The sequence below is a fragment of the Lampetra fluviatilis genome, chromosome 2 (genome assembly GCF_964198595.1).
Source record: "Lampetra fluviatilis chromosome 2, kcLamFluv1.1, whole genome shotgun sequence".
In the NCBI taxonomy this organism is placed as follows: Eukaryota; Metazoa; Chordata; class Hyperoartia; order Petromyzontiformes; family Petromyzontidae; genus Lampetra; species Lampetra fluviatilis.
Window position 1 is genome coordinate 31,458,723 of NC_136276.1, and position 26,493 is coordinate 31,485,215.

The following is a 26,493-nucleotide window of genomic DNA, read 5'->3' on the forward strand; positions in this document are numbered from 1 at the left end:
GTGGTGGTGGTGCATACGAGACGGTGGTGGTGGGTGGGTGGGTGGGGGTTCCCTTAATAAATATCGGCCACGAAGCGGCAGTCCCTTAAAGAGCCACCGCACGCGGCTACGCAGCGGCAGCTTGCCGAGCAGCTGATCTCGAACAACATCAATAATAATCAACAGACTATTGTTTGTATTTGCTGATAGCGTATGCATAACAATAACAACAACCACAGCAACAACAGCATCAATTGAACAGTCGCGTACAGACGCGTAGAGAGTGAGTGACGGGCTGACGACCCCCCCCTCAACCATTATATATACGGAGTGGTATCTCTTGGAATCTCTCATTTACTTGATACATCTGTCGTGCTGTGACGGTTCCACCTGAAGACGGAAGCTTGTGTTGCCTCCGAAACGTCGTGATTTTTATTTTATTTTTATTTTTTATTTTACTTTTATGAATTTAAAATTTTTACCTACGTGACTTTACCGGAAAAAAAACCTAAGAATATGAATCCTTCCAGTCACGAAAGCTTCAAATATAGAAGTGACGAAAGAGGTTCGACATGGCACGCGCAGAGAGACCGAGAGACGGACAGAGGTTAGCGTGGAGATGAGAGAGAACGCACGCAGGGCGCAGGGTTTCTCATCTCACGTTCCAACAGCCGAGGAAAGCAAATTGGCCTAAGTAGCTCAAGGGGGCGACAGCTGGAGGAACAGCGATGTATGCATGCAGCGTCCCAGCCAATTGATCGGTAACGCAGCAGCAGCAGCAACAATGTCAATGCATGCGCTTAGTAAATGTAACAACGCACACGGTTAAAACGCAGACGCACGAGCAACGTGAAATTATACAGCGTGAACATAAACAACAACAACAACCACCATCCCAAGACGCAACAGCAACAACAAATAAAAAAAACACTTAACAATTATAATTAGCATAATATGCAAATCAATATATCTATCAATACGCACCGCCAACCATCACAACACCAGCTGCTCCGCTCTACGTTTAGGGTCTGAATGCAACAACTATGAACGCAACAACAGTTTCCATCGACGATTGTGGCAGCAGCAGCAACAACCAAGGCAACAACAGCCGTATCACGTGCAGGGCCTAAGAGCTCTGTAGCGAATCGGGGGTCCTAAGGGGGTCGCGCTAAGAGAGACCTGCCAGTTACGTTGCATCTACGGATGCGACAGTCTATATAGACTGTCTATAGATGCACAACAGCGACCGCGAGGCCACGGTCGCATCAACAGTCGCGGTGAGAGCTGGAGCGACACGACTAACTGAAAACACAATAACACGAGTAAACTGTGAGTTCGCCAGAATTTAATATATCGTCGCATTTGCATTTTGACGAGTGCCTTAGCTTCGCTCAAGGCACTCTATAACATAGCTTACAAAGCGGTGACGAAACTAGAGGATAGTGATTTGGATGGCATTGGGCAGTGCCGAGTGGCCGAGGAACGCGTGACCGTCACAGAGGGCACGCGTTGAGTGATGGGTCACGCAAGGCCCTCTACAGGGGAGGGACGGGACGGAGTGGAGGGGCGAGAGGGGAGGGAAGGGGAAGGGTCTGGGCGATGGAGAATAGGTGGAGCTCTTCCCGACACGTGCGCGAATCGCCTCCGATTCAGCACGGATGGCCAACGTGCGTACAGACGCCGTGTTTGTTTGATTGGCAGTCGCCTCCGTCCAAATGAGGTTCACCATATTTGCAGACTTTGCAGCGGCGGCAGCAGCAGCAGCAGCAGCGCATTTGGCGACTGACTGTGCTCTGCTGAAGAGTCGCAATTGGAACAGAACCCACCCACGGTGTTTGCCCCATCACCGTTTCCGATGTCAGTCGGTCACATTGGCTCCGATTAATTTTGACGGTGCGCTGAGAAGACGAGAAGAGGAGGAGGACCACGACACGGTTGTTCGGGAACTGTTGATGGGTTATTTTTGTATTACGATTGGATAACGCACAGACGGATGCGTGATTCGTACACGAGTCTCAGTGGGTTTCTTTTTAACATGTAATTTTAACCGTACATTAATATTGCAGAGGTCAGCCTTTCTGCACGCTTAAAATGTATATTATATTCGTTGTTTATCGTGAATTATCTGGACATGTTGTTTATACGGAATTGTACAGCATTTATCTGTGTCCAGATGTAGGGTCATTCTAGATTCGTTGGGTCATTGCCCGAAACGTCACTTATTACATATCTCTCTGCTGTAGATGTAATTGGCTGGTTCAGTAGATACCGTTGACACACACACATATATATGTGTGTATATATATATGCGTGTGTATACGAATAAATAAAAATAAAACCCACGTTGTAAATTGTAATTGTGATGATTATTGATGTCCCGATGTCAATCCACGGCTGGATAAAGGCATTCAATCCCCACGCTGTGTCGGTCTTAGGGGGGAGGGTCGCAGGGGTTTTACTTGACCATACTTCACCACGCTGGTGAGTCTGTGGGTTGGCGAAGGGATAACGCCCGCTGCACATCACGACGTTAGGCCCTGGCTGGAAATCAACAGTCGGGTGTCCGCTCGCTAACCATTGCGCCACCGCTCGCTCTCCGTGTTCATGTACGACCACGTTGAGATGCTGATGTCGCATTATATGATTACGTTCGCTGTGACTTTCCATACATCACGAACCGTTGGTGAACAACTATCTGGACAATCGTGCAATGTAAGTCGCGGGCCCGTCCGTGTGTGTGTATGTGTACACAAGCGTACACACGCGTGTGTACGCGTGTGTACGCGTATACATACGCGTATGTACACGCATGTGTGTGTGTGAATATGTATATGTGTGGGGAGCGGTTGTGTAGGAATTCGCGCGCTGCGCTACGAACCTGGCGACCCAGGTTCGATTCCCGCTCACGGCCAACACCAGCGACGATTATCCGAACCGGTCCTGGGCCTCCCCCTAGATTGACTCAGCCTCAATTGAGTGCCTGGTGCGATGTGTAAACATCGTCACACGGGAGACAAAGGCGGCCGGGCGTGGTGTTGCCCACCCACCCCCCCTCGTGACGTGCCGTCCTTCATAGGTGCTATTTGCTTAAAGCGCTTGCTCCCAAAAGTACGTTCAGGATCTTTGTTTGTGTTTATCGGTCTACAGGATACAACACACGTGCAACCTGCACGAGCGTTTGCGTCATACTCCACGCGAGGAGAATCACTTGGTCCACTGATTGTGCGGATCGTATGTTCGTAACAAATTACGAGGTATATGCAGTGCTGCCATGTTAAAACATCAATCTTATCAGTCTGTAGTCTCCAACTCGCATTACCCACCATCTCTCTTTCTATGGCCTCTCTACGTGCTATGAAGAAGGACCATTGCCCGAAACGTCGTCTACTATTATTATTATCATCACACATGTTGTTCCCTTTAAGACCACGCACACACACACACACAGTGTTGCTGAGGAGCGTGTTGGCCTAGCTGTCTATTCCTAAGCGTTGATTAGCACGAGACTTTGCGCGAGCGATGAGTTTCATCTTTGAGGCTCATCCTGCGTGCCGTGCCGTGTGAAACCTCTCAGGCATCCTTCTGCAATTCATGTATTGGAGGGGGGGGCAGGGGCTGTGGCCCAGTTTGGAAAATTGTGGCATTTAGAATGTGTCCACGTTACAAGCGCAGCCTGGGCTACGCTCGTACCACATTTCAACTCTCTGGCCTCTCTGCAACGCCATTAGAGTTGACATGGCCCAGCGGCATGATCGTTTCCACGAATTAGGTAGAACGAGACCGTGGAGTGCGTGTGGGGGGGGGGAGCGGTGGGGCAGCGGTTAGCGCGCTGCGCTACGAACCTGGCCGACCTGAGTTCGATTCCCGCTCACGGACAACACCAGTGACGATTATCTGAACGCGTCCTGGGCCTCCGCCTAGATTGACTCGGCTTCAAATGAGTACCTGGTGCGGTGTGCAAACATCGCCACTGGGGAAGACAAAGGCGGGCGGGCGTGATGCTGCCCACTCACCCCCTCGTGTGCCGTGCCGGCCTTCATAGGTGTTACTCGCTCACAGCACTTTCCCCAACAGTCCGTTACAGGCTCTTTGTCCTAATGTAGATATATATATACTGCAGGCGCGTGAAATTTGAATTAATTTCACGCTCCTTAAGGAATTGCATTTGCCCCAAAATTTCAATGTGACAGGACCCTCCGTAAAATTAGTCTTGAGACTCAGTGAGTCACATGACATCATCACGACTATCAGGATACATTCTCTTTGTTTGTGTCCACAGCTGACAACAACCAGCGTCAACATAACCCTCGAGATGTGTACATATATATATACATACGATACAAACGAAATACTTTTTGGTCTATCGACTGCTAGACGAATCACGTGCAGATGTGTGACCGTAGATATCCCTAGGTCGACTCCGGTTTGGTGCGTAAGACATCAGCACTTGGGAGACAAAGGCGGTCGGGTGCGCGCGTGGTGCTGACCAGACAGCAACCACTCACCGTGCTTAATAGGTACGAATGTATGGCGTGGGGATCTTTGCTAGTGTGAGTGGTGTGTAAACATCGCTGTTAAGGCCATACGAAGGGTCTTTGTCTTTGTGTGTGTGTGCGTGTGTGTATGCACGAAGCGAGTAAGTTGGTATATTAGTGAGTGTGTGAGTGGGGCAGTTTGTGTCTGCGTGCGAACGAGTGAATGAGCGGTCGACTGAGAGAGTGTGAGCGAGTGAGTGGCGATAAGTGAGTAAGTTCGTGCCGAGTGAGTGAGTGCGTGAACGAGTGTGTATATATGTGAGTGTGTGACTGAGTGTGCGTGTGTTGTGGGGAGCGGTGGTGGAGCGGTTAGCGCGCTGCGCTACGAACCTGGTTCGATTCCCGCTCACGGCCAACAACGGTGACGATTATCTGAACCGGTCCTGGGCCTCCCCTAGGTCGACTCAGCCTCAAATGAGTACCTGGTGCGATGTATAAACATCGCCACTAGGGAGACAGAGGCGACCGGGCGTGGTTTTGGCCACCCGCCCCTTCGTATGCCGTACCGGCTTTTATAGGTGCTCGCAAACAGCACTTGCCCCTACACCCTGTTAAAGCTATACGGGGGATCTTTGTCTTCATGTTGTGTGAGTGCGTAACGCGGTTCTCTCACTCACTCACTCACCATCTCTCTCACTCGCCGGCTCACTCACTCGCTCACTGACAAAGACCCCCGATATAACCTCCATAGCAGACTGTTTGGGGCCAGTGTTGTTTGGGGCAAGTGTTGTCTAGCGAGCAGCACCTACGCCTTGAGCAACTTCCTCTCCCCGGTTACTGATCTTTACGAGGTACTCATTAAAGGCCGAGTCGCTCTAGGAGAGGCCCAGCTGTTGAGTCACTGATGTTGATGGTGAGCGGGTATCAAACTCGGTTCGCCCGGGTTCGTATCGCAGTGCGCTAACCACCACCACCGTCACAGCGCTACCGCTCCGCACAGCATCCCACTCACCGACTCACTCACCTACTCACATACTCATCCACTAACTCACCCACTCAACCACTCTTTCACCCACCCACCCACTCAGTCACCCACGCGCTCACCCTCTCACCCACCTGCATGTCGTCCATGTGCTGATGAACGAGTCCCGCGAGCGTGAGTCCGTCCGCGAGCGACGCGTCGAGCCCCCCCCCGGGCGGCCCCCCACCGGAGCCGTGCAGGAGAATGTCCGGGCGCCGCGGGGTGCCGTAGTCTCTCCTCGACTCCAGTCCGCCGCCCGACAGCTGCGTGACCAAGGCTCGGGTCGACGCCGCGGAGTGAGCGGGCAGTATTGCGTGCTGCGCGCCCGCTCCGCCGCTCACCGCCCCGTGGTGGTGGTGGTGATGCGATGGCCCCGTGTGGCCGTGTCCGTGGCCTCCACCTCCTCCTCCACCGCCGCCACCACCACCTCCATGAGCGTGGCCGTGCGCATTGGCCGCCTCTGGTGTGGCCTGTCTCTGAGCCGCGCTCGATTGCTGCTGCTGCTGCCACGCCGCCTGTTGGCTCTGGTGCGCGTGGTGGTGGTGGTTGTTGTGGTGGTGGTGGTGATGATGGTGCAGAGCGTTGTGCTGGTGCAGGGGATTTAGCGCTCCGAACGGGTCGTGGGGGGTGGCGCCGTAGGGGTCCTGGGACTGCGCGTAGGCGAGCGGCTGGTACGGCGGGGGGAAGTACGGCGGCTGGAAGTCCGCGGCAGCGGCGGCGGCGGCAGCGGCGGCCGCGGCTGCCGCTGCCGCCGCCGCCGAGTGAGAGTGGGAGAGCGGTGGTGCCCCGCTCGAGTAGGGCCCACCGGCCTGACCCAGCTGAGCGGCCAGACGGCCGGCTCCGTGGGACCCCACCATGTCGGCTCGCTCCTGCCCACGGCGGAGTGGAGAAGGATCGGGAGAGGAGAGAGAGAGCGGGGAGAGAGAGAGGGGGAGGGGGGGGCAGAGAGGCAAAGGCGGTCGTGAGCGATTTGAGAGAGGTCCGATGAAGGTTTCGCGACGCAAGCCTCGCGCGTTGGCCAATTAGACGCGGCGCGTCGCTCGTGCCGACGCCGCGACTCTCATCCATCGGCGCGCGAGAGTCGCGCGGGGAGTGCGGAGCGGGGCACGGGGGGGGAGGGTGGGAGTCTCTCGGGCAGATGCCGGAGTCTCGGGAGGCGCGCGAGCGGGGTGGGGAGCACGCGCGGACACGCGGGCGGAGGCACCGAGGAACGGACGCCGCCGACAGACGGGCAGACGGACACGCACGGGCGGCGGTCGAACGGCGAAGAATCGCGATGCGGAACTTGAAAGTTGAACGCGCGGAGGGACGGACGCGCGGACCGATGGAGAGGCGATGTTTTCCTTAGCGGGCAGGTCACGCGAGTAACGAGGCCGGACGTGACTCAGACGCGGGCGGAGAGGCGGACGAGACAATGCGTCGAGACGAACTCGGTGCATCAAGGGCAGCGACGTGGCCCCAGTTCGTGGAGAGGGACACACGGAGACACGAGCATTGCCTTCACAGGCTGCTGCTGCCTTTGTCTCCCCGTTGTTGATGTTTACACATCGCACGAGGTTGCCCGTTTGAGGCTGAGTCGACCTAGGGGGAGGCCCGGGACCGGTTCAGAAAATCGTCACCGGGTGTTGTTCCTGAGCGGGAATCGAACTCGGGTTCGCCGGGTTCGGAGCGCAGCGCGCTAGCAGCTACACCACCGCTCCCACCCCCCCCCCCATGCGGATACACACGTCCACACACACACACGCAGATGCAGACACAAAGACACGCGGATACACATGACAAAAAGATGCACCTACACACATACACACACACATATAGATACAGAAAAACGCAGATACACAGACAAACACAGGAGACCTACACAGATACAGAGACGCGTAGATGCACAAAGACAAACAAAGGCGCATACATATACACAATCAGAATCTTTAGACTGGAGGAATCCGATGAGCTATGAAGCTCTTTTTTAATTTAACAAATGTCCAGTATCAACACAAACAAAAACAAATATCCCCCATATAGCCTTAATGGACTGTTGGGGCAAGTTCTGCCAGCGAGCACCTATGAAGGCCGGTACGGCACACGAGGGGGTGGGTGGCCAGCACCACGCCCGGCCGCCTTTGTCTCCCGAGTGACGATGTTTTACACACCGCACGAGGTTCTCTCTGGGTAGGCCGTGAGCGAGCAATCGAACTCGGCTCGCCAGGTTCGTAGCACAGCGCGCACACACACACACGAACACACACACACACACGAACACACACACACACACGAACACACACACACGAACACACACACGAACACACACACGGACACACACACACGGACACACGAACACACACACACACGAACACAGGGACACACACACACGAACACACACACACGAACACACACACGAACACACACACACGGACACACACACACGAACACACACACACGAACACACACTCACGAACACACACACACGAACACACACACGAACACACACACACGAACACACACACACGAACACAGGGACACACACACACGAACACAGACACACGAACACACACACGAACACAAACGCACGAACACACACACACGAACACACACACACGAACACACACACACGAACACACACACGAACACACACACGAACACACACACACGAACACACACTAACACACACACGAACACACACACTAACAAACACACACGAACACACACACACGAACACACACTCACACGAACACACACACACACGAACACACACACGAACACACACACACGAACACACACTCACACGAACACACACACACGAACACACACGCGAACACACACACGAACACACACACACGAACACACACTAACACACACACGAACACACACACTAACACACACACACGAACACACACACACGAACACACACGAACACGAACACACACACACGAACACACACACGAACACACACACACGAACACACACACGAACACACACTCACGGACACACACACGAACACACACACACGAACACACACACGAACACACACACACGAACACACACACACACATGAACACACACACGAACACACACACACGAACACACACACACGAACACACACACGAACACACACTCACGGACACACACACGAACACACACACACGAACACACACACACGAACACACACACACGAACACACAAACACACACGGACACACACACACACGAACACACACACACGAACACACACACGAACACACACACACACGAACACACACACACGAACACACACACACGAACACACACACGAACACACACACGGACACACACACGAACACACACTCACGGACACACACACGAACACACACACACGAACACACACACACGAACACACACACGAACACACACACACGAACACACACACTCACACACGTACACACACGAACACACACACACACGAACACACACACATGAACACACGCACACGAACACAGACACACGAACACACACACACGAACACACACACGCACGCGGGCAGCTGTGAGCGATGCAACAGCGTTCGCGATTCGCAGTTGGGCGACGGGCGTGCGATTGAAAGCGCGGAGCGCGCTGGAGTCGGCGGAGATCTCCGTGCCCTGGGGGCGATTGTCGCTCCGAGATCCCCTAACCCCCCTGCCCCCCCTCCCCCCGAAACATGCCCTGCAGGCGTCTCGCTTTGCGCGAAGACACCCCCCCCCGCCAGCCAGAACCCACCCCGCATCACTCACTCGCACAGCGAGAGAGAGAGACATAGGAAACAAGTTGCATTCGACACGTCGCTTGGTGCTGCTGATGATGCGGCGGTGGTGGCGGTGGAAAGTCGCACGCGATATCTCAGAGTCGACAATGTGGAGTTGATTCACTTCGTACGCGCTTGTGTGTGTGTTGTCTCTCTGTATCGCTCGCAGTGGGTAGTGCAGTGGGTAGTGCAGTGGGTAGTGTAGTAGTGTAGTGGGTAGTGTAGTGGGTAGTGTAGTAGTGTAGTGGGTAGCGCAGAGGGTTGTGTAGTGGGTAGTGTAGTGGGTAGTGTAGTGGGTAGTGTTGTGGGTAGTGTTGTGGGTAGCGCAGTGGGTAGTGTAGAGGGTAGTGTAGTGGGTAGTGTAGTGGGTAGTGTAGTGGGTAGCATAGTGGGTAGTGTAGTGGGTAGTGTAGTGGATAGTGTAGTAGGTGGTGTAGTTGGTGGTGTAGTGGGTAGCGTAGTGGGTAGTGTAGTGGGTAGCGTAGTGGGTAGCGTAGTGGGTAGTGTAGTAGGTAGTGTAGTGGGTAGTGTAGTGGGTAGTGTAGTGGGTGGTGTAGTGGGTAGTGTAGTAGGTAGTGTAGTGGGTAGTGCAGTGGGTGGTGTAGTGGGTAGTGTAGTGGATAGCGTAGTAGGTAGTGTAGTGGGTAGTGTAGTGGGTAGCGTAGTGGGTAGTGTAGTGGGTCGTGTAGTGGATAGTGTAGTAGGTAGTGTAGTGGGTGGTGTAGTGGGTAGCGTAGCGGGTAGTGTAGTGGGTAGCGTAGTGGGTAGCGCAGTGGGTAGCGTAGTGGGTAGTGTAGTGGGTAGTGTAGTGGATAGTGTAGTAGGTAGTGTAGTGGGTAGTGTAGTGGGTGGTGTAGTGGGTAGTGTAGTGGGTAGTGTAGTGGATAGCGTAGTAGGTAGTGTAGTGGGTAGTGTAGTGGGTAGCGTAGTGGGTAGTGTAGTGGGTAGTGTAGTGGATAGTGTAGTAGGTAGTGTAGTGGGTGGTGTAGTGGGTAGCGTAGTGGGTAGTGTAGTGGGTAGCGTAGTGGGTAGTGTAGTGGGAAGCGCAGTGGGTAGTGTAGTGGGTAGTGTAGTGGATAGTGTAGTAGGTAGTGTAGTGGGTAGTGTAGTGGGTGGTGTAGTGGGTAGTGTAGTGGGTAGTGTAATGGGTAGCGTAGTGGGTAGCGTAGTGGGTAGTGTAGTGGGTAGCGTAGTGGGTAGTGTAGTGGGTAGCGCAGTGGGTAGTGTAGTGGGTAGTGTAGTGGATAGCGTAGTGGGTAGTGCAGTAGGTAGTGTAGTGGGTAGTGTAGTGGGTAGTGTAGTTGGTAGTGTAGTGGGTAGCGTAGTGGGTAGTGCAGTAGGTAGTGTAGTAGGTAGTGTAGTGGGTAGTGTAGTGGGTAGTGCAATGGGTAGCGCAGTGGGTTGAGCGCTCACGACCAACGACACCAGTGACGATTATATGAACCCGGTCCTAGGTCCACTCAGCCTGAAATGAGTGTCTGGTTCTTTGCGTAAGCATCGCTACTCGGGAGACAAAGACGGCCGGGCGTGGTGCTGGCCACCCATGCTCGCAAACAGAACTTGTGCCAAAAATCAGTGAAGGATGAACGGGAGATCTTTGACTGTCGCTTTCTAAACGTCAAATCGCATCACAATTAAAAGACTGAGAAATTGACATTCATAACTTGTAAAAAAATCTACGAAGATCACACACAGATCCCCCGTATAGCCTCAACAAACTGTCGGGTGCCCATTGCTGTTCGCGAGAAACTACGAAGGCCGACACGGCACACGAGTGATTGGTGTGGCAGGAAAAAAGAACACGCCTCCACCCGCCTTTGTCTCCCCAGTGCTGATGTGTACACACCGCGCCAGGATCTCATTGGAGGCTGAGTTCGACCTCGGCGATTCCAAGGATCAGTTCAGATAATCGCTATCACTGCTGTTGGCCGCAGTGGCCGTGAGCGGGAATCGAACTCGGCTCTCTGTCGGATTTCGTATTCGCAGCGCGCTAACCACTGCACTACAGCTCCCCCCATATATGTATACATACACCACATATATATACGTGTGTGTGTGTGTGTATACTACAAAAGATCCCCCTGGGTAAAGCCTTTAACAGACTGTTGGGCCGAGTGCAGTCAGCGAGCGCATGTGAAGGTCCGTCACGTTACGACGAGCCGGTGTGTGTGACCAGCACCACGTCCGGACCGCCTTTGTCTCCCTCGCACTAACGTTTACACACATGCACCAGATTCTCAGCCGAGGCTGAGTCGACCCATATAATACAACACACACACAGCGCGCGCGCAGAGAGAGATAAGAACGAGATAAGATCGCGACGCGGCAAACTCACCATGGCCGCGTACGTGTGGACCAGCATTTGGGATGAATGCAGTCAGAGGCTCTCAGATAAAAAAAAATCGATCTAATTTGCCCCCCCCCCCCGCCGCCGCCACTCTAAAAGAAATATCTTATATATGTAAAATTACAAAAGTCACGGGGATATTGGCACGCGTTCGCTGTGCACCGCTACGAGACGACTCTTGTCATTTACAAGTTTGTATTTACGCACTCAGCTCCTCCGTGCAATTGCAATAATAGTATTGCTGTTGCTGCTGCCACTGCTGTTGTTGTTGCTGCTGAGTTGTTGCTGCCGCTGAATTGTTGCTGAGTTGCTGCTGCTGCTGCTGAATGGTTGTTGTTGCTGCTGAGTGGTTGTTACTGTTGAGTTGCTGCTGCTGCTGAATTGTTGCTGATGAGTGGTTGTTGTTGCTGCTGAGTGGTTGTTACTGTTGAGTTGCTGCTGCTGCTGAATTGTTGCTGCTGAGTGGTTGTTGTTGCTGCTGAGTGGTTGTTGCTGCTGTTGCTGCTGCTGCTTAACGCGAGCTAGGAGCGCGCTCCCGCTCGGAGCCACGGACGCGACTCGTCTGGGCAGAATCGGCTGAACGCGGGCGAAACGCCGCGCCACCGCAACACACACACACACGTACACACACACACACGACTACCACCACCCATGTCACTCCCTCCGTCTGCACCCTCTCTCAATCGCTCACTCTTACGCCTCCCCCACTCCCCCCGCGAGCCCCCCCCCCCCTATCCACCCCGCCCACCCCCCCCTTGCCCCCACAACCAAACCCTTACTCCTTCCCCCACCCTCTCTCTCATCCACCCTCAATGCCCTCTCTCTCTCTCCGGATCCAAACATTACTTTGGTATACTCCTCCCCCCAACGCGACACGCGCACACACGCAACACAGACAAAGATCACCCCTGTAGCCTCAACACACTTTTGGGGCAAGTGCTGTTCGCGAGCCCGGCCGCCTTTGTCTCCCGAGTGGCAATGTTTGTTTACTACACCGCACCAGGTACTCATTTGAGGCTGAGTCGACCTAGGGGATGCCCAGGACCGGTTCAGATAACAATCGTCACTGGTGCTTGCCGTGAGCGGGGATCGAACTCCACTCAATTTCTCCAGGATACAAAACAAAGATTCTGAACTTGGGTACGTGACACACAGAACAAAGATCCCCCGTGTAGCCTTAACAGACTGCTAGGGCAAGTGCCGTAAGCGAGCACCTATGAAGGCCGGCACGGCACACGAGGGGGTGGATGGCCAACACAACGCCCGGCCGCCTTTGTCTCCCCAGTGGTGATGTTTACACAGCGCCCCAGGTACTCATTTGAGGCTGAGTCGACCTAGGGGAGGCCCTAGACCGGTTCAGATCATCGCCACTGGTGTTGGCCGTGAGCGGGAATCGAACCCGGGTCGCCGGGTTCATAGCGCAGCGCGCTAACCGCTCGACCACCGCTCCCCACACACATATATACACAAAGACACACACATACAAAGACGCACACACACACACACAGGGTGTGTGTGTGTGTGCGTCTCTCCTTCAACCCCCCCCTGTGCGGGTGTCTCTCTCCCTCTGTTACGACCCCCCCCGCCCGCGCCCCCCCCCCCCGCATCCATCCCCTCCCCTACCTCCCACCCATCACCCGCTCATGGTTATTCATTGAAGGCATGCGAGCAGAAAAATGCGCTCTCTCTCTCTCTCTGCACACGCGTCACAACGACAGACACACCGAGGGGGGGGGGGGCACGGGGGGGGGGGGGGCACCGGAGTGGGGGGAGGGGGAGTTGATGGGGGAGGGGGTAGGAGGGGGGCTAAGATAGGAGCGAGCGAGCGAGCGATCGAGCGAGTTCTACGATTGTGTCGTTTAATTCCCGAGACGCCAGCTACGTCATCATCGTCATGAACATCGCGCGAACACTTACGGGCAGTAGAATTTAAACTTTCATCGTTCCTCGTACCGTCACCGAAGACAAATACCCCCCCGGGTAGCCCGCTGGTGCAAAGGGCTCTCAGCCAGCGCCTACGTTAGCCAACATGGGTGGGTGTAGATCAACTCGCCCGCCCCCTTTTGTCTCCCTCGTGGCGACGTTATACACACCGCACCAGGTACTGACTGGAGGCTGAGTCGACCTAGGGGAGGCCCAGGGCCGGTGCAGAAAATAATCGTCACTGGGTGTTGGTGACCGCGAGCGGGAATCGAACTCGGGTCGCCGGGTTCGTAGCGCAGCGTAGCGCTAACCGCTGCACCACCGCTCCCCGCCATCATCACGAAAGACAAAGATCACCCGTGTAGCCTTCAGCAGACTGTTGGGGCAAGTGCTGTTCGCGGGCACCACCGTCGTAAACCAACGCCACCGCCTCGACCATGCATAAATTAACTCGTCTTATTGACGATATAATAATAATCATCATCATCATCATCGCCACCACCGTCTCAACTCGATACCTTGAAACATGTAGTGGTATAGAATTTGATCACGTGTTTTGTACGTGTGAATATCATCGTGGTCACGGCATTCGTTGGTAGCACCGACCCCCTCCTGCCGGCGATTCGTAAGCGATTGGCGAGAGATGCGGGATGCGGGAAAGACGACGCTTAATGTTAAATGTAAACATTATTATTCATATTATAATTCATATTATCATCACCGACGCCGCCACCTAAGCTCAAGATCGTGCAAGGTTCCATCATGAACAACTATAGAATCATCAGCATCACCACTATCATAACGAATGCAACAATATCATGAGGACCACCACCACCACCGAAACTCGATATCACTAAATATTTTATGTTATGGAAAATATAATCATAGAATCATCATCACCGCTGCTGGTAAAGAAAATATGTACTTTTTAAATATCCTACGAATGAATGATCATCTTCGCACCAAATATTACAGATATATATGCAACTTGTCACAGTATTTACGCGATATGCAAACATTATTACTAATTAATGTAATTGCTGCGACGAGCTAAGTCGAAGTAAAGATTGGAAATTATAAAGGACGCCTTTTTGTTACAATCAATTATTTAAATATCGCGAAATCCCTCCCCGCCCAGCGTCAAATGCATCGAAACGATCATCTAAATAATAATAATCATCGATTCTTCTTATAATCGGAGGGTCTGGTTCAAATTGCTGTTGTACTATTATTGGGGACTCCCATTGGCCAGTGGTTCGTATTCATCATCATGAGCGTCATCATCAGCCATGCCCGATCCACTGCTGGATCAATGCTTCTTCCAGCCGACGCCACCTCTCACGATACGCACAGCCAGCTGCCGACGAACCGATTCGTGCGATTCGTTTCGTGCGGGTTCGGTTTGTGCGGTTTTGTGTCCATGCGGCGAACCTGCTTCTTAGCCTAAATTCGCTACGTGCGGTTTCAATTCACTCAAATGCGGCTATGCGGGCGAACGTGGGGCAACATTGTGTGTGTACTGTGTGTGTGTACTGTGTGTGTGTACTGTGTGTGTACTGTCTGTGTACTGTGTGTGTGTACTGTGTGTGTGTGTACTGTGTGTGTGTACTGTGTGTGTACTGTCTGTGTACTGTGTGTGTGTACTGTGTGTGTGTGAACTGTGTGTGTACTGGGTGTGTGTACTGTGTGTATGTACTGGGTGTGTGTACTGTGTGTGTACTGGGTGTGTGTACTGTGTGTGTACTGGGTGTGTGTACTGGGTGTGTACTGGGTGTGTGTACTGGGTGTGTGTACTGGGTGTGTACTGGGTGTGTGTACTGTGTGTGTGTACTGTGTGTACTGGGTGTGTGTACTGTCTGTGTACTGTGTGTGTGTACTGTGTGTGTACTGGGTGTGTGTACTGTCTGTGTACTGTGTGTGTGTACTAGGTGTGTGTACTGTGTGTGCACTGTGTGTGTGTACTGTGTGTGTACTGGGTGTGTGTACTGGGTGTGTACTGTGTGTATGTACTGGGTGTGTGTACTGTGTGTGTGTACTAGGTGTGTGTACTGTGTGTGCACTGTGTGTGTGTACTGTGTGTGTACTGGGTGTGTGTACTGTGTGTGTACTATGTGTATGTACTGGGTGTGTAATGTGTCTCGGCAGGCAGCTGTCTCCTCGTGTGGTTTCGCATTGTGCGTCCCTATTTTGGATCGCAACCCCTACTACCGCATAGACCAGGGGTGGGGAACGTCCGGCCCGCGGGCCGTACAAGGCCCGCGAAATCATTTGGTGTGGCCCTGCCAAGACAACCGCAGGCAGGACTCTAAATTCAATACATCTAGGAGCAAACCTGGCAAAGCATTTGCGAGTAGCAACATCATCAATACCAGCTAACATCACACGCCTCACCAAAGAGGAGCAGTTCCAGCCATCGCATTAGGGGTTAGTTAATTAAATGTTTGACCAAATATAACAAGGCTAATTTTTAAGTTGATAATTTGTATGGCCCGCGAATGATGTTATAAATATCCAAATGGCCCTTGGCAGGAAAAAGGTTCCCCACCCCTGGCATAGAGCATGGGAAACCTGTGCTCTAACGGTATTCAAATGCCATCGAGATTGAACGTAAATGCGTCGTCGATTCGTTTACATTTGACCCGAGTTCGCTTCTTTTTCTGCGAGGAACTTGGTGCAAACGCGACGAATATCCCTTTGGTGGTAGCGGCACGTGACGCTCGCCTGTGACGCAGCGCTTGAGAAAGTGAGGGTTGGTGGGTCACGTAGAGATGTGTGAGTCATACTCCTAAGAATGCGAATCTTTATCTATCCTGGAAGAATCCGATGACCTATGAAGTTATTTTTTTTCAAAGATGTTCAGAACAAGTTGGGCTGCTTTACCGGCCGTCTCTCTACATAGCGGACCGTTTGGAGCGATGTTCCATCGACCACCCTGTACAATATATAAACTATGTATATATATTTTTTTATTTTACCAAGTAAGGCCCACTGAGCTACATAGCTCTTTTTCAGAAGCGACCTGGTCGCAAAATGATAGCTAAACGAAGTGGCTCACCACGTGGAAATTCATAGCAGACAAATACTCTGATCGCGTGGTGATGTTAATTCAAAAAAAAATCGGAGGACCCGGAGAAAAATCCACGCGACCACGGGGAGATAGAGAGAAAGAGAACCTGCAAACTCCCAATATACAGCAGCAAGCGTCAGGATCGGGATCGAACCCACGAACCTCCTGTGTACCAGGCGAGGTAGTTAACATCTCTCCACCGCGGCGCCCTCACACACATTGCAGGACAATCGAAGCAAGAATTTCCAAGCGGATAAAGGAATTGGCCAAACATCCTCACTGAGCGGCACCATCCAGAAGAGTCGTGAGACCCGGCAACTCTCTCTCTCTCGAGTCGAACTTGGACTTACTGGACACCTGTGAAAAATAGTTTTATAGTTCAGTGAAATTCCTCCAAAGATGAATAAATATTCCGACCCTGAGTCGAAGCGAAGTCGCTCTCGGATATCTATCCGGGCGGTGGAGAGGGGAACGAGCCGGCCACAAAAACAACATGAACACGACTCAATGTTTTAAGAGACGCGATGCACTGTGGTGGTGGTGGTGGTGGTAAAGGCGAGACGGAGGTCATTCGTAAATTGCGTCTCGAAGGAGTCCTTAAAGAGCCACCGCATGCGGCTCCCCGATCCCTGGGGGTCGTCGGCACGGAGGGAAGGAGCGAGCGAGCGAGCGAGGATGTGGACAGAGTCTGCCCCCTTGAGGCAATAACCGTAGCAGCCCAAGGGGTGCAGATGGGGGAGGGGAGAATTTGGGGGTAGGTGGGTGCGGGGGGGAGGGTGAATGATTTTGGGGGGGGGAGGTTAGGTGGGGGTTGGTTGTGAATTCTACCTTGCCTCCGGCTGCTGCTATCCGCTCTCTCTCTCTCTCAACCCATGTTCCCTGAGTCTCACTGTCTGACTCCCTGTCTCGCTCTCTCTTGCCCCACCTCTCTCCTCGTGTGTCTCTCTGTGCGATCACCCCCCCCCCCCCCCCCATGTTCCTCGAGTCTCCGTCTTGTGCTGCCTTACTCACATTCCCGCATGTCTGCCTCCCTCTCTGCCGCTCTCCGTGTCATCGTCAGTTGCCTATCGTCCTCTCGGACAAATCCCGTCCGTCTCTTTGTCCGTGTCCATCGCACCGTCTCTCTACGCGTCTCCACCGCGGGCTCCGTTGTCGCTCGACATCGCGGTGGGGTTCGAGAAGCAGGTCTTGGTTGAGCGCCCGCGTGGTTCCACACCCGCGACTCGCATTCATCCCTCGCTCCGCATTTTCGCAGAACGTCGCTTTGAGTTGAGGTTTTCCCCGACGTAAGACACTACGATTAGGTGGCATCACGAGGGCACAGCATCCAGTAAACATCCATTATAGTGTCTTGAGCGGTATAACCTCAGAGTTAGTAGTGTTATTATTATTATTGAACCCTATATTCCTGTAATCCGACGAACAGGTTTTTTGTTTTATGATGCAGGCAAAACAAGGCGATAACGCCGCTGCGTGTCAGCGTTATCCAGCCGGACTGTTCCGGCTGGAGTTGAGCGATGCTGAGACAAAGCATAGCCACAAACAGAACGTCTACAGTGATGTTAACGTCTTCCTATAGTCCGTGCCGGACATTCGACGAATAGATTCGCTGTCGTACGACGAGGATGGAGCGGTGGCGCAGCAGTGAGCACTTTGCGCAAATTGAACATGGTCATCCCCTGAGTTTGGTGCCAGGCAAACGTTGTATCAACTCACGCCAGTGGCGAGTGATGTTTCAGCCATACGCCTGGGATAATTGTTTTGAACCTCTCCCTTCGTCAAAGCCACGTGGTGAAGCATGGGCATGTCGTGGTAAGAATAAGAATATTCCACAATACCAGAACAGGGAGTGTCTTGAGTGGTGTAACTTCAGAATGATTATTACATAACAGGGACAAAAAAAAAACACCACCACTAGACGTAATATGGCACAGCGGGCTGAATCACTCAACAAGGGCACGGTCCGGAGAAAACCAGGACAGGTGGCAACGCGACCGAGACGGCGTCGAGCGGGTCATCATCCAACAGCGGGTTGAGAAAAGGGTTGAAAGTGAATGAGGATGACAATGGTCATGATGGAGATGATGATCACGATGGTGATGGCGATGATGGCGATGGCTATGGAGATGATGATGGTGATGATAATGACGATGGAGATGATAGCGATGATGATTATGATAATTATCACGATGATGAGGATGACAATGACCACGATAATGATGACAATGATCACGATAATGATGACAATGATCACGATGATCACGATGATGATGACGATGATCACGATGATGACGACGATGATCACGATGATGATCACGATGATAATTACGATGATCACGATGATGATTACGATGATTACGATGATGATGACGATGATCACGATGATGATCACGATGATGATGACGATGATGACGATGATGATGACGATGATCACGATGATGACGATGATGATCACGATGATGATGGTTCAACAGCCTCGCTCGCACGAAACCGCCCACGAACGTCGCGTCCGAGCGTTGTGCACGACGCGGACGCGTGCTCGCCTACCTGTACCTGCCTGCCTGTGTGCCTGCTTACCTACCTGCCTGTGTGTACCTACCTGCCTGCCTGTTACCTCCCTGCCTGTGTACCTGCTTACCTACCTGCCTACCTGCCTGTACCTCCCTGCCTGCCTGTACCTCCCTGCCTACCTGTACCTGCCTGCCTGTGTGCCTGCTTACCTACCTGCCTGTGTGTACCTACCTGCCTGCCTGTTACCTCCCTGCCTGTGTACCTGCTTACCTACCTGCCTACCTGCCTGTACCTCCCTGCCTGCCTGTACCTCCCTGCCTGCCTGTACCTGCCTGCCTGTGTACCTGCTTACCTACCTGCCTGTGTACCTGCTTACCTACCTGCCTGTGTACCTGCTTACCTACCTGCCTGTACCTACCTGCCTGCCTGTACCTGCCTGCCTGTGTACCTGCTTACCTACCTACCTGTACCTCCCTGCCTGTGTGTACCTACCTCCCTGCATGTGTACCTGCTTACCTACCTGCCTGTGTGTACCTACCTGCCTGCCTGTGTACCTGCTTACCTACCTACCTGCCTGCCCGTACCTACCTGCCTACCCGTACCTACCTGCCTGCCTGCGTGTAGTTGCCTACCTTCCCGTCCAGGCTATTCGGCAAAGCTCCCAAGGTTACTCATTCAGTCGCTTCGTTAATTGGTTCGGCGAAGGATACGGCCAAATGTAAGCACACACACACATCATCATCATCAGTACCACCATCAGCACCGGCATCGATGATGACATACCGATGATGTACCTTTCTCCTCTCAAGCCGATGCGTAGACACACATCAAGATCATCCCCTGTGGTCTCCAAACAGAGACTGCCGGGGGCGAGTTGCTGTTTGGCGAGCACCCAACAACGACACACACGCGTCGATGTTTTTCTTTTTATCGCACCGCACCGGGTACTCGGTTTAAGGCTGAGTCGACCCAGGGGAGGCACAGGACTTGGCTCAGATATTCCTCACTGCTATTTGGTCCTGAGCGAGATTCGAACTCGGGTCACCGTAAATACACACAACAACAACAACAACAACGCAACAACAACAACAACCACCGACATTCGCCACTATAGTGGCGGTGACGTCACCACGGCGCTTGTGCCAGGCTAGGTGCACGTCACGGCCACGTGAAGTGTCGAACGCCCAGACCCAGGGTGCCACGAGTTGACTGACTGCGATGACTTGCCGATGCACACGCGTACAGTAACTCACGTGCACACAAACACAAACGTAGAGTACGTACCGTGCACATTGAGATGCGCAAAACACTCAGACCACAAAGTACGGACAACTACACGCGCACAAACCACAAACACATCAAATACATACGCAACAGTCGTAATACATAGCCAGGCACGTACGTACAGGTACACAGGGACCCATCGATACACACTGAGATCCAGACTCGCACAGACCCACAGACATACGTAGAGATGGCATAGAGATCTCAACACCCACATCGAGATCCACAGACTATCTATGTATCTCTATGGGTATCTATGTATCTCTATGGGTCTGTATGGGTTTCACTCTGTGGTCCATAGTTTGGGTTGCATGGTCACCAGCACACGACTGTGGCGTGTCTTTAATGTATCTCTATATGATTATATGGGTCTGTATGAGTTTCTATGGGTCTTTATGCATGTCTATTGATCTCTATGTATGGAAGGACGCGGACTCCGGTAAGTACTCGCTTAACGCGTGTTCACACAACGCATTTTCGCTATAACGCGGTTCTTCCATTAAGGAACACCTTCCACGCAACGCAGGACGCGCCCGTTATAACGCGACACGCGCCAGTTATAACACACAGACCCTAAAGAGAACTCATAGAGACCCATATCGATGCGTAGTCGACCCAAAGAGACACCCAGACATACACAGGGTCGCATAGCGATGCAGAGAAATACATGAGAGACAAACCACGGCAGTGCAACTGCGGCCATACAACCCACAGTGCGGACCGCACCGTGACCCCACTGTGGCCTGCGCTCCTTCAGCGAAAGAGCAGGAGGAGGGACAGCGGACACGACGCGAATTCTCTTCCTCTCTCTGTCGAAGCCCTCTTATCGTGGCCAGCCACAGCATCGCACTCCTGAAAACACGATTCCCATGCGCGACGCAGGCACCGGGTGTGGTCGACAGACACCGCGGATGACAACAACATTGGCGCTTTCGTCGGTGGCCACGGCAGCTGACGTGTCTTTTGCGTTGAACTTCTTTCGCACCGTACGTACGTGGCCAACCGTGCCGAACCGGAGTTTATCCGACTCGACGGCGATGATGGCGTCTGACAACGACGCTGCACTGCAGGGGCACGCTGCATTCGAACGCCGCGGGCGATTCGATCGCCGCAATATGACTTGAAGGACAGGATGATCAATTGTTATCTCGTTAACACCGTCTCGTTCGTGTCGTCTATCGGTGTCTGCACCCCCCCCCCCGGCTCACCCCACCCCGGCCCCCTCCCGTTGTCTCGTGCGAGTGCATTTTGGTTCCCTCCATCGGTCTCATCGTAAACATTATCATCTCATTTGCATACCATTTGCATACGTTATAACACACGCATACACACACTACTCGGTGGTTGTGTCGTTAGCCATCATCATCATCAGCAGCAGCAGCAGCGTGAGCCAGGCTCTATTCACTGCTTATACCAAAGCATTTAACGCCACAACAACAACCCTGCACCGTCCGCTCCATCGTCGCGGTGTCGAGACGAGCGATGGAATGGGAGTCAAAGGAGGGATGACGCGCGAGTGGATCGTGAGCCGTGCCAATCGATGCTGTTGTATTGTCAATACCGATGCCGACACCAATGCCAATCCACTGCTGGGTGAACGCCTCCCCGCGCCGTGTCCATCGCGTGACTTGTTTGACCATACTTCACCGCGATGGGCAGTGCGAGATGCTATCAAGATGGCTCCGAGCATCCCGATCAGATCGACAGCGTCGTCACTCGCTGATGTTCAACCGCGGCCGGCCTGGGATGCGAACTCAGGTATGGCCGCGTTGCAGTGGAAGCGCAGCGTGCTCACCATTGCGCCACCGCTCCCCGTTTACAAAAAAAATTAGACGCATTGATTCATCGTCGGGCATTGAATCGACGCACACAATCCCGTTATGCCCTTTGTGTTGTTGGTGTTTTTTATTTGTTGTTTTGTTGTTGGTGCTGTTGGTGGTGTTGTGTTGTTGTTGGTTTTGTTGCTGGTGTTGTTTCCCGCACCTCCGATTAGCACGGTTGGCTACGTACGGTGCGAAAGAAGTTCAACATGCGTACGTACACACACATGCGTACACACAACGAACATGCGTACACACAACGAACATGCGTACACACACATGCGTACACACAACGATCATGCGTACACACACATGCGTACACACACATGCGTACACACACACGTGCATACACACACACATGCGTACACACACATGCGTACACACAACGCACATGCGTACACACACACACACATGCACACACACACATGCGTGCACACACATGCGTACACACACACGCACATGCGTACACACACATTCGTACACACATGCGTCCACACACATGCATACACACACACATGCGCACACACACATGCGTACACACACATGCGTACACACACACATGCACACACACACATGCGCACACACACATGCGTACACACACATGCGTACACACACACACGTACACACACACACGTACACACACACATGCGTACACACACATGCGTACACACACACACGTACACACACACACGTACACACACACACGTACCTGCAGAAGCTTTCTCAGCTCCTCGGCGCTGTCTCCCTGAGTCGACGATGGTGACACTGACGATGGTGGTGGTGACGAAGGCGACAGTGGTGGTGGTGATTGTTGTTGTGGTTGTTGTTGTTGTTGAGGAGGAGGTTTCTTGACACGACCCACGCTCGTTTGTGGCAAATTTAGCGACTCGCGCATAATGAATCTCGTTATACGGAGAGTGCGTGCCACGTTTATCTGCGTAATTCTTTCAACGTGTCTCGCTGTTTAGTCCTTACAACTCGAGTCTCTTTCCGCGTAATTATAGATATCCCCTAATGTATTATGGGCTTAATGCGTTCACGGTGTATTGCTTCCAATTTGCTGTCTATATTATTATAACTATGTGTATAACGCGAGAGAAACGGTGCTTAAATTTGTTCTAATAATGTTTAACCCCGTTGGGTTATCTATCGCAACGCCGCTACCTCTACACGTGTTTTCAGTAAGTTAAACAAAATAAAAACACCGCCCCCCCCCCCTTCTCCCCAATAAATGTCGAGTCAGCTTCTAACCCCGAATCAGCTGCTAACTGCGATCGCCTTTGGCGAAGGGGCAGTGATAGAACGAGAGGACTAGAGAAAGAAAGGTGGGGAGGAGGAGGAGGTCGGGGTGGGGAAGGTTGGAGAGAAATCTTGAACACACGAGACGCGATTTCCTCGAGCCAATGAAGAGAATCTACAAAGTTGACTGAGTCGCTGCGGGCACCCAGAGAGGAATGGGGAATATTTTGCCCCAAAGCTGTCACCTGACCACGTGGGACCGAACAGCCTGTGGGTAGCAATTTGGACAGTGGGGGTGGTTTTTTTCTTTTAGTTTTGTCACTCGTTGCTTGAGACGAGAGAGAGAATGATGGGGGAGAGGGGGGTGGAGGGAGGGAGGCAGGGGAGCGGTGGGGTGTCACTTGAGCGAGGGTGTGGCGGTTGTGTGAATGGCCTGTGTGTGTGTGTGCGGGGAGCGGTGGGTCAAGTGGTGAGCGACACTGCATGAGCTATGAACTCGGTCACATGAGTTGGATTCGCGCTCGTGGCCAACGCCGGTGACCATTATCTGAAGCGATCGTAGGTCGACTCAGCCTCAAATGAGTACCTGGTACGATGTGTAAACATCGCCGCTAGGGAGACAAAGGCGGCCGGGCGTGGTTGCTGGCCACCCACCCCCTCGTGTGCCGTGCCGACCTTCATAGGTGCTCGCCTACAGCACTTGCCCCAACAGTCTGTTAATGCGACACGGGGGGATATGTGTCTGTTTCTAAGTGTGTGGTTTGTGTGTAACAAGACAAAGATCCCTGTATAATGCAGGATTCTGGGTTTTTTTGGGTTCGATCGCGTAACTATAAATATGTCGTGAAACCCGCCGCCACCCGACACAGCCAATTAGTGAGGTTTGCCACGTAAACAGAAGATGCCAATTCGTCACTTGTGTTGGAGAACACATCCACAACATTTTACAATCTTGAGTTCGACGTTTCGCCAGCAGTTACAACCAGCATCATCAGGCGGACAGCCAAATGTCGCTGTCCATGTTCTGTTTACGTGACAAACCTTACCAATTGGCTGCGTCGGATGGTGGCGGGTTTAACGACACATTCATATTCACGCGATCTCACCCCCTCCCCCCCCCAAAAAAAAAAAACACCCTCTGTATTATTGATGATATTGGTCGCGAAAGCCTCCTCCTCCTACGTGTTAAATCCCCTGTTTAGTCAACACTCGCTGCTGGGGCAAGCCGCAATTGGCCAGCGTGCACGACGGAGATGGCGCGTGGACCTGTTCCCCCACTATCGATGTTTACGCATCGCAACAGGCACACAGTTAAGGCTGAGCCGACCTCCCACTAGCACGGTTGGCTACGTACGGTGCGAAAGAAGTTCGACACGCACACTCCATACACAGAGATCGCCCGTGTAGCCTTAACACACTGTTGGGGCAAGTGCTGTTAGCGAGCAGCTATGAAGGCCGGCACGGCACACGAGGGGGTGGGTGGCCAGCACCACGCCCGGCTGCATTTGTCTTCCTAGCGGCGATGTTTACACATCGCACCAGGTACTCATTTGAGGCTGAGTCGACCTAGGGGAGGCCCAGACGACCATACGCGCCGATGATGCGCGCGTGCGTGTGGACTGTAGACTGTGTGTGTGTAGGCTGTGTGTAGGCTGTGTATGTAGGCTGTGTGTGTGTAGGCTGTGTGTGTGTAGGCTGTGTGTGTGTAGGCTGTGTGTGTGTAGGCTGTGTGTGTGTGTGTAGGCTGTGTGTGTAGGTTGTGTGTGTGTAGGCTGTGTGTGTGTGTAGGCTATGTGTGTGTAGGCTGAGTGTGTGTGTAGGCTGTGTGTGTGTAGGCTGTGTGTGTGTAGGCTGTGTGTGTGTGTGTAGGCTGTGTGTGTGTGTGTAGGCTGTGTGTGTGTAGGCTGTGTGTGTGTAGGCTGTGTGTGTGTAGGCTGAGTGTGTGTGTAGGCTGTGTGTAGGCTGTGTGTGTGTGTGTGTAGGTTGTGTGTGTGTAGGCTGTGTGTGTGTAGGCTGTGTGTGTGTAGGCTGTGTGTGTGTAGGCTGTGTGTGTGTAGGCTGTGTGTGTAGGCTGTGTTGTTGTAGGCTGTGTGTGTGTGTGTAGGCTGTGTGTGTGTAGGAGGCTGTGTGTGTGTAGGCTGAGTGTGTGTGTAGGCTGTGTGTGTGTAGGCTGTGTGTGTGTAGGCTGTGTGTGTGTAGGCTGTGTGTGTGTAGGCTGTGTGTGTGTAGGCTGTGTGTGTGTAGGCTGTGTGTGTGTGTAGGCTATGTGTGTGTAGGCTGAGTGTGTGTGTAGGCTGTGTGTAGGCTGTGTGTGTGTGTGTAGGTTGTGTGTGTGTGTAGGTTGTGTGTGTGTGTAGGCTGTGTGTGTGTAGGCTGTGTGTGTGTGTAGGCTGTGTGTGTGTAGGCTGTGTGTGTGTAGGCTGTGTGTGTAGGCTGTGTTGTTGTAGGCTGTGTTGTTGTAGGCTGTGTGTGTGTGTGTAGGCTGTGTGTGTGTAGAAGGCTGTGTGTGTGTAGGCTGTGTGTGTGTAGGCTGTGTGTGTAGGCTGTGTGTGTAGGCTGTGTGTGTGTAGGCTGTGTGTGTGTGTAGGCTGTGTGTAGGCTGTGTGTGTGTAGGCTGTGTGTTTGTGTAGGCTGTGTGTGTGTAGGCTGTGTGTGTGTGTAGGCTGTGTGTGTGTGTAGGCTGTGTGTGTGTGTGTAGGATTTGTGTGTGTAGGCTGTGTGTGTGTAGACTGTGTGTGTGTGTAGGCTGTGTGTGTGTAGGCTATGTGTGTGTAGGCTGTGTGTGTAGGCTGTGTGTGTGTAGGCTGTGTGTGTGTGTGTAGGCTGTGTGTGTGTAGGCTGTGTGTGTGTAGGCTGTGTGTGTGTAGGCTGTGTGTGTGTGTGTAGGCTGTGTGTGTGTAGGCTGTGTGTGTGTAGGCTGTGTGTGTGTGTGTGTAGGCTGTGTGTGTGTGTGTGTAGGCTGTGTGTGTAGGCTGTGTGTGTGTAGGCTGTGTGTGTGTAGGCTGTGTGTGTAGGCTGTGTGTGTAGGCTGTGTGTGTGTGTAGGCTGTGTGTGTGTAGGCTGTGTGTGTG

General features: G+C 52.9%; 1 protein-coding gene across 1 annotated transcript in view; it reads right to left on the reverse strand.

The window, feature by feature from the left end:
- The window catches only part of LOC144938462 (transcription factor AP-2-epsilon-like), a 78,993-nt gene extending 67,400 nt beyond the window's left edge, over positions 1-11,593 (reverse strand). The window contains exons 1-2 of the mRNA XM_078866298.1: positions 11,567-11,593; positions 5,571-6,344 (exon numbers count right to left, since the gene is read on the reverse strand). Of these exons, the coding sequence (XP_078722424.1) occupies positions 5,571-6,344; positions 11,567-11,593 (801 nt within the window). The remainder of the gene's footprint in view (positions 1-5,570; positions 6,345-11,566) is intronic.
- Positions 11,594-26,493: the final 14,900 nt, after the last annotated feature.